The sequence below is a fragment of the Camelina sativa genome, chromosome 7 (genome assembly GCF_030686135.1).
Source record: "Camelina sativa cultivar CO46 ecotype springtype chromosome 7, ASM3068613v1".
NCBI lineage: Eukaryota > Viridiplantae > Streptophyta > Magnoliopsida > Brassicales > Brassicaceae > Camelina > Camelina sativa.
Window position 1 is genome coordinate 32,159,095 of NC_141886.1, and position 11,163 is coordinate 32,170,257.

Here is an 11,163-nt window from a genome sequence, read left to right on the forward strand (position 1 = left end):
TTTCGTATAAAATCTACAATAAAGTCATTAATCCTTTTACTTATCTTAAAGGAATAATATGTAATTGACGATGAATCTATAACTTTTTAAATGTTAGAAATTAAAACACCAAAAACTGCCTAGATTCTAACCTAATTTGATTAATTTTATTTGTGAGTTCTGATAAATTAAATAATCAGACTTTTGGGACAATTAAAGAGAATAAATTAGTTAAAAAAAAAAATTTGCAACTTTTGTTCTTACTGTTGATAGAAATAAATCAATAACAAATGTACACATATGATAGTATAAGTTGTTTATGTATGTACGTTCAGTCGTTCATGACAAGATTATTTTTATTTTTTCGTTTTTTAATACAAATCATGTTGGACAAAAATAATAAGCATATAATAAAAAAACGGCAAGCGTTTTCCTTATCATTCATCAAAACGCTTCAACGTTTCATTCTTCTGCAAACCTACGCTCCGCTGTTTTTTCAAGACCTTTTTCGTCTTCGTCGTCAACAAATCTGGCTTTTTCTCCATCGATTTGCATAATCCATTCCTTCTTCTTCTTCTCCATCCCTTTTTCCCCTCTCTCATTCTCCAAATTACGATTTCAAGGGCTCCTTCTCGATCCTTGATCATCATCACCGATTCAATTAATCAGGAGGTACACAATTTTTCGAAATTTTTTTTTCTGGTAAAACCCTAAGTTATGTACAGCAATTTCAAGGAACAAGCGATCGAGTACGTGAAGCAAGCGGTTCACGAAGACAATGCTGGGAATTACAACAAGGCGTTCCCTTTATACATGAACGCGCTTGAGTACTTCAAAACTCATCTCAAGTATGAGAAGAACCCTAAGATCAGGGAAGCTATTACCCAGAAATTCACCGAGTATCTCCGCCGTGCAGAGGAGATCCGTGCTGTTCTCGATGAAGGTGGATCGGGTCCGGGATCTAACGGAGACGCGGCGGTTGCGACGAGGCCGAAGACTAAGCCGAAGGATGGAGAAGGCGGTGGTGGTAAAGATGGTGAAGATCCTGAGCAATCGAAGCTTCGAGCTGGGTTGAACTCTGCGATTGTTAGGGAGAAGCCTAACATTAAGTGGTCAGATGTTGCTGGGCTTGAAAGTGCTAAACAAGCTTTGCAGGAAGCTGTGATTTTGCCTGTTAAGTTCCCACAGTTCTTCACAGGTAATTTGAGCGAGCGATTCATTGAAGATTGAAACCATTCTCTTTATAAATTTGTGACCTTTATCTCTGTATCGTTGATTAAACTTGGTTTGTGTACTTATTTAGGAAAGAGGCGGCCATGGAGAGCTTTCCTCTTGTATGGGCCACCAGGAACAGGAAAATCGTATTTGGCTAAGGCTGTTGCTACTGAAGCAGACTCTACCTTTTTCAGGTAACATATGTCTAAAAGTGTTTCAAGCTACATAAGTATATAGTGCTGTGTCTTAGCTCTTTGGTTATAGCTTGTTACCATAGTCAATTACTCCTGGATTTGAATATTTGGTTAGGGATGTAGGCGTATTGTAGTATTTTAGGATTAGTTTGAGGAGGTGGTCTTGAATTAATCCTTGAGGTTCTTTGATTTTGTCAAAAAGGTTTGATTTTCTCTGAAACTTATATGCAGAGTCTACTATATGTTGCAACTTGCAATCGATTTACTAGATTGTGCTATCTGTGCATGTTATACACAAGCATCTACAGCCAGACTCGGGTTGAATGTAGATGGCATATTAGAGAACCGACGAATATGGTATTAATTAGGCAAATATGTAGATCCTTTGGTTTAAGGTTGCCACAAATTTTTATTTTAATGGTGATTGCACGAGATACTTGATCGCAAAGATGAAAACTTCCTTAGCTAGCATCATGTGCTAGGGTCTTGGGTTGTGAATTATGTCTAGCTAGGTGCTTCATGTTGGTTGTTTTTCTATCTTATCTTGTGTTTACAGTGTTTATTCTTGGAAACACGTTATAGCTTAAGAATAGTTGTTTCCTTTTTACTTCCCAACCATCAGCGTGTCTTCATCAGACCTGGTCTCAAAGTGGATGGGTGAGAGTGAGAAGCTGGTATCAAACCTTTTCGAGATGGCCCGCGAAAGTGCCCCATCGATTATTTTTGTTGATGAGATAGATTCTTTGTGTGGTACACGTGGAGAAGGAAATGAGAGTGAAGCTTCAAGACGTATCAAAACGGAGCTTCTAGTGCAGATGCAGGTGCAAAGCTTATCTGAACTGAACTTTCTGTCATTCAGTTTTAGCGGAAACATTTCTTTTCATTATTTATCTCTTTTTATTTTAGGGTGTTGGACACAATGATGAGAAAGTACTTGTGCTTGCAGCAACCAATACACCCTATGCTCTTGATCAGGTGAAAAAAGTCATAAAAGCAGATTGGTTCCATATTTTCGTTGCCAGTTAAATGATATCTTGGTAACACCATGTTGATTTCAGGCTATCCGACGACGTTTTGACAAGCGTATTTATATTCCTCTCCCAGAGGCCAAGGCTCGGCAGCACATGTTCAAAGTATAGTCATTTGCTTCGAGTTCCTTAAGTAAAAACCATTCAAGGGAGACCGAAACAGTTTACTAATGAGATATGTTTTGTAAATGCAGGTCCATTTGGGAGACACGCCTCATAATTTAACTGAACCTGATTTTGAATATTTAGGCCAAAAGACAGAAGGGTTTTCTGGTTCAGATGTGTCTGTTTGTGTACGTGACTTGTCCTTGAGTTATTTCTTATTGTCCTTAATGTTGTTACAGATAGATAAGCCTTTGTATTGAGAATCTTTTTGATTTTTGCAGGTAAAAGATGTTCTGTTTGAGCCTGTTCGTAAAACGCAAGATGCGATGTTCTTTTTCAAGTCTCCTGATGGTACATGGATGCCATGTGGGCCTAGGCACCCTGATGCCATCCAGACTACAATGCAAGATCTAGCAGCAAAAGGGCTTGCAGAAAAGGTACGCATCAAAAACTTTGAATATATCATTTGTGGTTTTGTGTTTCAAACTTCTCTTAGTTTTATATCATTTGAATCCTCCACATGTATCCGCTGGAAGACACATAAATTTGTCGCATAAATAATGCAATGCTATGCTATCGGTCTTAAAAAAATTCATTCCAAAAAGTTCGTGTGGTCGTATGATACTGAGATACATTGTTTTTGTAGTCATTAAGTCTTCGATGCTGTAAACTAAAGACCGATTTGTGTATTTTATGTGACAGATTATTCCACCACCTATTACCCGAACAGATTTCGAGAAGGTACTTGCAAGACAAAGGCCAACAGTGAGCAAGTCTGACCTTGATGTCCATGAGAGATTCACGCAGGAGTTTGGAGAAGAAGGTTAATAGATTTGAAGTTCCATCAAATACCTCTCATAATCATATTAGCCTCTTTGACTTTCTGCTTATGTATGTACTGAGAAGCAAAACAAATCTCAAACCCATGTTTGATTTCATCCCAAAAACATTGAATTTGCTTTATTTCTCGAAACGTGTAAAAAATGTTATGAACAATGTTTTCTTTTTATTATTTCACCAAAAGTCCCCACATGAGCAAACTCCATCACTGCCAAAGTGATGAAACCGGTTTGAATCTCTAACTACAATCTCTCTTTTTTCAATCTTTGCAATTAATTTGATGACTGCATGACAATCTCCACAAACCCTAAGGTTCTTAATGATCAAAAGAGGGCTTCCCTTTGGTGTAGCAATCAACCCAAAAGCAATAGCTAATCTCTCACTATGCTGAGCAAGAACAGCTTCTTTATGCTCATCATCAATGTCTTGAAGCACATAACTTGTATCCGGCTCATACCCTAAATCTTTCAGCCGTGTACTTAAATCTTCTAGCTTCATATAGATCTGTTCTTTGCGAGAATGAGACCGATCACCTGCCAAGAATGCGTGAGTCTTGTTCTTGACCTCAATCCAACTGTAACCAGGTTCTTTCTTCACGTTTCTCTCGTTCATCAGCTTCCTTACTTTGGCTCTCTCTTGCCAGTCTCCTGCCTCTGCATACATATTAGACAACAGCACATATGCAGCTGAATCCTCTGGTTTCATTGCGATGATCTTCTCTGCAGCTAATCTCCCAAGCTCTGTTTTCTTGTGCACACGACATGCAGCTAGGATTGTTCTCCAAATGGTGGAACTAGCCGGGTTTGGCATGTTGTCTATGACCTTCATAGCCTTTTCAAGTTGCCCGGCTCGGCTGTATAAATCCACCATACAACTATTATGCTCCTTTGTAGGTGCAATCTTGCAGTCTCTCACCATTATATCGTAATACTTTTCGCCTTCTTCTACTAACCCCCCATGTGTACAAGCAGTAAATACTCCGACGAATGTCACGCTATCCATTTCCACCTTTCTCTTCTTCATTTCCTTGAAAACTTCTAGAGCCTTCATAGCTTGCCCGTGTTGTGCATACCCAGAGATCATCGAATTCCATGATACTAGATCTCTCTCACTCTGCCTCTTAAAGACTTCTTCCGCACTCTCGATGTTTCCTTTCTTTGCATACATGGTTAGAAGAGCACTACTAACACACAAAGAGCTATCGAGTCTTGATTTTATAGCAAACCCGTGGAACTGCTTTCCCTGTCCCATGGACGCGGTAGTAGCCGCACACACGTTAAGGATGCTAGAGAATGTAAACTCATTCGGTTTTACCCCTCCCTTTGTGAGCTTGCTAAACATCTTAATAGCTGCCTCCGTTTCTCCGGTCTGAGCATATCCTGCAAGCATCGCTGACCAAGCCACAATGTCTTTATCATCAATACCACTAAAAACTTTTGCAGCCTCATCTACTTTACCTAACTTCACATAAGCATCTAGAAGAGCAGTTCCAACGGTTGAAGACCTCTCGTAGTTAGTCTTTACAACTTGTGCGTGGACCTCTGATGGAGAAATTACAGGAAGAGCTGTGAGAATGACAGAATAAGTGAATTCGTTCGGCCTAACACCTTTCCTCTTCATTTCCGAAAATAAATCCACTGCTTCCTCTTTCCCATCATTCTGCAAAAAACCACTAATCATCGCTGTCCATGTCACAACATTCCCGAGGGATCCTGTCTCTTTGAACAACCTAAGAGCATCAACCATCGCCATACATTTACTATAAGCCACCATTAGAGCCGTCCTTACATTTTGATCAAACACAAACCCGTATTTCACAACACTGCAATGGAGCTGCTCTGTGAATCTCAGTTCTTTGAGGTTAGCACACAGCTTAATAATGGAAGCAAAGCTAGATTCAGATAACCGCACATGATTAAGCCTCATAGAGTAAAACATTCCCAACGCTTCTAAATCAAGCCCGTTTCCTGCATATCCTGAAATCATACTATTCCAAGTCACCACACTCTTTACTTCTGTTTTATCAAACAAAACTCTAGCTTTCCTAACATTCCCACACTTGAGATACAAATTAATCAGAGAATTAGACACCGGAATCGTTTTATCTAAACCGTTCTTTACAACAACTGTGTGTACCTGAGTTCCCCTCCCACCCACTCCTTCCTCAGCCAAAACTCCAAGAGCAGCTGCGTAAGTAAACGAGTTCGGCTGAGTCCCTTCGTCTTGCATTCGCATAAACAATGTCAAAACTTCCTCATTCATCGAATTCCGAGCATACCCGCTTATCAATGTAGTCCAAGTAACAACATTTCTCTCCTTCATTTCATTAAAAACATTCCTTCCATCCTTAAAGTTACTTCCTTTCATATATGTATCAACCAGCGATGTTCCCACACTCACATCATCTAAAAACCCAAACTTTACACACTGACAATGCAACTGTCTACCAAAAAGCTCATCACACAAAGTAGCAGAAACTTTTATAACAGAGGAAAAGGTTGAGCAGTCCATCTCCATTCCCAAACGATGAATATTCAAAAAGAGTCTTGTTGCTTCCTGAGTGCGCCCGTCGCGAGAAAACCCAAAAAGCAAACTCGTATAACTTTCACGATCTCGGTCAGGAATTTTGTCGAACACATTGCGTGCACTAAGTAAACGAGAGGAAGAAGAAGAAGAAGCTCCAAAGCAATAATAAATTCGATGATTGGGTTTGAACTTTTCCAGAGATTGAGGTCTCAGTATTGTCGTTGCGAATTGCATTTGCTTTTCAAGACAACCAACAAATTGTTTTGTGTTTTCATTTGCGGTTCGAAAAACAACTCTTTGTTTGACGAATTAAAATCTCTTCAATTTCATTCTGCATTAACGAAAAGACGAAATTGCCCCTCTAACAATTTTTAAAAGAAAATTGAACATCTAATTGTTTCTACCAGCCTCCTAGGATTTAAACTTAGGCGCAAACGCGTGTGCATGAAGCTCGCAATCACTAAGCTATTGTGTTTTTCGTTGAACATTTACTGATTTAGTTATATTTAACATTTAATAACCTTTATTAAGAGTAATATTATATTTTTACCATTGCTAAATAGAATAGAATTAGAGGAGAAGGGCCAAAGAGATTTTAGTCCGTTTGAGTCTATCAAATAATGATAATTTGTTGGTTAGACACTGTTAAATCCATACTTTGGTCTGTTTCGGTTTGGTTTTCAGGATTTTTTTTTTTGATTTATAATAAAATAAAGAGAAATACCCTAAAATAACACAAACAAATTTTATGGACAATTATAGCACACATTTCATAAATTTCCAAAAATAGTAAAATTAATTTTTAGAATTTTTTTTTAGGTTTGGGTTCTCAATTTCACATTTACCGTATAGTTTTGAGGGGTAGGGGTTAGTATTTTGAATTTATGAGTTAATTTTGAAAGATTAATTGGTGCTATTTTTGGAATTTTAGAGATGTTGTGCTAAGTTTGAAAAAAGACTTATTTTGGTGTTATTTTTGAGAATCTCCCTAAAATAAAACAATAAAGGTTGCTTTAGCCATTTTTATGTTTGACTTCCATTAGATACCTTATTGACCAAGTCAACTTGCTAGATTAGCTTAAAACGATTTATAAAATGTTTGTATTATGAAACAAAATAAAATGTTTAAAACATCCTATAAAATGAAACCGAAAAAGTACTTAATTGATGGATCAACCACTCCCTAATTTAGTAATAGACTTTTATTGTTGTCTAAATAGACTTCTTCTTTGGTTGACTTCACCCCCACAACGTTGTTATGCGTCTCACATTTTGACATTGCTATCTCCTTCTCTAATTTCATTATGCAGATTGGTTTCTAAAAAGACTCAAAGATCTTGAATCATTATTCATGACATGGCTCTTGATCCTTCGTCTCGTAGTTGGATACAAGATGTCTTCCCGAGCTTCCACGGAGCAGATGTTCGCAAAGACTTTCTCAGTCACGTTGTCAAGGAGTTCAAAGCAAAGGGCATCGACATGTTCATTGATAATGATATCGGGAGAAGCAAATCGATCCGTCCAGAACTCGTAAAAGCTATTAGAGGATCAAGAATCCTGATCGTTTTGCTCTCGGAAAATTACGCTTCTTCGACATGGTGCCTTAATGAATTGGTGGAGATTATGAATTGTAGCAAAGAGTTGGATCAAACGGTGATGACCATTTTCTATAAAGTCCATCCAACTGATGTAAAGAAGCAAACCGGAAATTTTGGACAAGTCTTCAAAAAAACTTGTAAGGGTAAAACAAAAGAGAACATTAGGAGATGGAGACATGCTTTGGCCCAAGTGGCAATAATTGCTGGTTACCATTCAAGCAACTGGTTAGCCTTTTTGATCTCCACTTTGACTTTTTTTTTTTTTCACTTCTAAGATAGTTAGATTATTGCAACCGGTTAAATGACTAGTTATTTACTAATATAATATATAATTGCTGACACATAGATCTGTATGTCTCTTTTTTTTCTTAAGTGGTTTTACATTAATCTGTTGCTTGTTAGGTGTAATGAAGCGGACATGATCGAACAAATTGCGACAAATGTTTCAAATACACTAAATAATTATATCCCATCAAACTACTTTGAAGACTTAGTTGGGATGGAAGCTCACATGGAAAAGATGATGTCTTTGTTATGCCTAGAATGTGATGAAGTGAGAATGGTAGGGGTTTTGGGTCCTGCGGGTATTGGTAAGACGACCATCGTTAGAGCCTTATATGAAACACTTTGTAGTAACTTCACTCATACTGCATTTATGGTGAGTATAAAAGGAGTCTATACAGTACAGAACCGCGACAACTTTGCACTCATGTTGCAGTTACAAGAACAACTTTTATCTCAAACCTTAAATCAAAAGGATTTGAAGATACGTCACTTAGGTGTGGCACGGGAAAGGTTGAAAGATAAGAAAGTGCTTGTCGTTCTTGATGATGTTGATCGGTTAGTACAGTTAGATGCTATGGCGAAAGAACCTAAATGGTTTGGTAATGGAAGTCGGATTATCATAACAACACAAGACCACAATCTCTTAAAGGCACATGGTATCAATCATATTTACAAGGTTGATTATCCTATTGATGAAGAGGCGCTTCAAATCTTCTGCTTGAATGCTTTTGGGCAAAAGTCCATTAGAGAAGGTTTCGAGGAGCTTGCATGGGAAGTTACAAAACTTTCCGGGAAACTCCCCTTGGGATTAAGTGTAATGGGCTCTTATTTCCGGGGAATGTCCAAGCAAGAGTGGATCGATGCACTACCAAGGTTAAGAACTAGGCTTCACCAAGATATTAAGAGTATTTTAAGGTTCAGTTATGACGCCTTATGCGATGAAGATAAAGATTTATTTCTTTATATAGCTTGCTTTTTCAGCCATAAAAGTATTCAGACACTTGAAGATTATCTTGCGGATACGTTCTTGGACTTGAGTCAAGGGCTTAAAATATTAGCTGAAAAATCTCTCATATCTCGGGAATGTGGATTTATAAAGATGCCTAGTCTGTTAGTACAACTAGGTAGAGAAATTGTTCGTAACCAATCTGTTCAAGAACCTGGACAACGCCAATTTTTGGTTGATGCTAGAGAGATCTGTGAAGTACTCACCAAGGAAACGGTAAGTTAATTTTCACATTAGTCATATATTAATTCATTGCCTTGTTCCCTCTAAAATTGTAAACTAACCTTCTCTACTCTTATTTCATCCAGGGTAGTAAAAGTATTGTAGGTATGGATCTCGACTTATCTGAAATCAACGGTGATTTTGATATTAGCGAAAAATGCTTCGAAAGAATGTGGAATCTCCAATTCTTAAGATTCCATGGAAAAGTTGAAGATTATAATGGTTGTAGATTGCAACACTCTCAACAAAGTCTGAATTATCTATCTCCAAAGCTTCGGTTACTACATTGGGAATATTTTCCAATGAAATGTTTGCCTTCTAGTTTCAATACATCGTTCCTTGTCGAGCTAAACATGCGTTACAGCAAGCTTAAGAAGCTGTGGGAAGGAGTCCAAGTGAGTAAATATTATTTCTATTTTATATTTTATTTCAAAATGTAACAATTTGTCTTTTAAAACTTTTAGAGATGCAAAAAGAGATTTTAACACTCTTTGTCTTTTTTAACTCAACTAAAACTTGATGGCATAGAAGTATGTTTCATTGTTTTGTCTCATCACAGTCTCAGTATATTTTCATCTGTTTACTTAATAAGTATCTTTATTTGTTTGGGCAGCCTCTTCAAAATCTCAAGTGGGTGGATTTGAGTTATTCCAAAAACCTGAAGAAGCTTCCTGATCTCTCAAGTGCCACGAATCTCCTGAGTTTAGATATCAGTCACTGCTCAAGGTTGATAGAGCTACCATATTCAATTGGAAATGCAATCAATCTATTGATTTTGAATATCGAACATTGCACAAGCCTGCTGACTATCCCCAACTCTATCGAAAATATCCCTAATCTCAAAATATTTCTTGTTGAATGCTCAAGTCTAGTGCAACTCCCTTCTTGCATTTGGAATATCACTAGTCTCAACACATTTAATCTGGACAATTTCTCTAGTTCTTACCAGGACCCTTTGATGTGGAATGCCAAGAATTTCCAAGATTTGGATCTCAGTGGGTGCTCAAGTCTAAGGAGGCTCCCTTCTTTAGTTAATGCCACTAATCTCCAGGACCGAAAGCCTAATTTCATAGAGCGAAACCCATATCTTTATAGATACTTATCTTCAGTGGGGCTCTCCTCCTCTATAGTTGATGCCACTAATCTCCATGAGCAAAAGGGAACATCTTCAGTGGGATTCTCTTCCTCTATTGGAAATGTCACTAATCTCAAGAAACTAAATCTCAGCAACTGCTCAAGTCTTGTGGAGGTCACATCCTCGATCGAGGATGCCACTAATCTCCAAGAATTGAATCTCAGTGGATGCTCAAGTCTAAAAACGCTCCCCTATTCTATTAGTCGTTTAAAAGAGCTTTGGAGATTGGATCTCAGTGGATGCTCAAGTTTGATGGAGCTCATCTGCTCGATTAAGGATGCCACTAATCTCGACGACTTGAATGTCATTGGATGCGCAGGTCTGATGGAGTACCCCTCTTATTCTGTGGGAGATGTCATTTATTTCCGGGAATTGGTGAAAAGTGTCAAAAGAAGAAACAAAAAGGTCAAAGAAAATTCAACTCGTTCTCCTCCTCCTCCTCCTCCTCTAGTGGGAAGGCCCAAGTCTCATAGATTTCAGAGATCGAAAGAGTGCTCAAAGCTCGACGTGGAATCTCTTTATTATTAATCGGAAATAATGTATCTTGAAATCTTCAAAATAGTTATCTTTTCTATTTGTTCAACGGCCCCTTATAAAGGCAAATTTGCCTTTTTCTTTCTAAACAAGTCTGAGAGTATTCTCATGTATAAAACAACCCTATAGAAACTGGATTTCCACAATGAATTTGTTTATGGGGAAAAACAAATTCAGTAAAGTAAACTCTCTAGAAAACTAATCTAAACTTTGATATTATAATAATTAGGGTTTCTATTGCTAAGAACAAGAAGAGAACTGAATAATTGTATTCAATAATGGATGTTTTACAATGGAGAAGTCTTTCCCCCTTTATACATATTCATAAATCGCACAATATATTAACTTTCCTTATCAGACGAACTGAAATAAGGAAAGTTACTTTATCTCTTAGATCGGCCGCCGGACGAAGTGGAAGTCGGTTCTTCACCCTCGAGGCTGGGCCTCTTCTATCCGAAGTGGGCTTAAATGACCTAACTGAGTACTTAACCGGATT

The 11,163-nt window shown here is 37.8% G+C and overlaps 2 protein-coding genes and 1 pseudogene across 3 annotated transcripts; 2 read left to right on the forward strand and 1 right to left on the reverse strand.

Annotated features, from left to right (window-relative positions):
- The first annotated feature begins 418 nt into the window (after window positions 1-418).
- LOC104703580 (protein SUPPRESSOR OF K(+) TRANSPORT GROWTH DEFECT 1) lies at window positions 419-3,544 on the forward strand. The gene is made up of 8 exons (XM_010419610.3): window positions 419-1,177; window positions 1,283-1,388; window positions 2,011-2,209; window positions 2,295-2,363; window positions 2,447-2,521; window positions 2,611-2,709; window positions 2,803-2,958; window positions 3,224-3,544. Exons 1-8 carry the CDS (start codon window positions 697-699, stop codon window positions 3,347-3,349), a joined length of 1,311 nt encoding a protein of 436 aa, XP_010417912.1. The 5' UTR covers window positions 419-696; the 3' UTR covers window positions 3,350-3,544.
- Window positions 3,455-6,196, reverse strand: LOC104703579 (pentatricopeptide repeat-containing protein At2g27610 pseudogene; annotated as a pseudogene). Its single transcript, XR_015562621.1, has one exon. The product of XR_015562621.1 is annotated as a pentatricopeptide repeat-containing protein At2g27610 pseudogene (transcript).
- A 799-nt stretch (window positions 6,197-6,995) lies between these two features.
- On the forward strand, window positions 6,996-10,810 carry LOC104703581 (disease resistance protein TAO1-like). The gene is made up of 4 exons (XM_010419611.2): window positions 6,996-7,710; window positions 7,888-8,992; window positions 9,085-9,393; window positions 9,612-10,810. The coding sequence occupies exons 1-4, from the start codon at window positions 7,244-7,246 to the stop codon at window positions 10,659-10,661; spliced, it is 2,931 nt and encodes a 976-aa protein (XP_010417913.2). The 5' UTR covers window positions 6,996-7,243; the 3' UTR covers window positions 10,662-10,810.
- The last annotated feature ends 353 nt before the right edge of the window (window positions 10,811-11,163 follow it).

What these genes read in the sequence shown, in the direction of transcription:
- LOC104703580 (XM_010419610.3), top strand. Translation starts at nt 697, where the DNA reads ATGTACAGCAATTTCAAGGAACAAGCGATCGAGTACGTGAAGCAAGCG. An exon ending in AGCTTCTAGTGCAGATGCAG is followed by an intron (nt 2,210 to 2,294) that starts GTGCAAAGCTTA and finishes TTTTTATTTTAG; the next exon opens with GGTGTTGGACACAATGATGA. An exon ending in CAAAAGGGCTTGCAGAAAAG is followed by an intron (nt 2,959 to 3,223) that starts GTACGCATCAAA and finishes TTTATGTGACAG; the next exon opens with ATTATTCCACCACCTATTAC.
- LOC104703581 (XM_010419611.2), top strand. Translation starts at nt 7,244, where the DNA reads ATGGCTCTTGATCCTTCGTCTCGTAGTTGGATACAAGATGTCTTCCCG. An exon ending in GGTTACCATTCAAGCAACTG is followed by an intron (nt 7,711 to 7,887) that starts GTTAGCCTTTTT and finishes GTTGCTTGTTAG; the next exon opens with GTGTAATGAAGCGGACATGA. An exon ending in AGCTGTGGGAAGGAGTCCAA is followed by an intron (nt 9,394 to 9,611) that starts GTGAGTAAATAT and finishes TTGTTTGGGCAG; the next exon opens with CCTCTTCAAAATCTCAAGTG.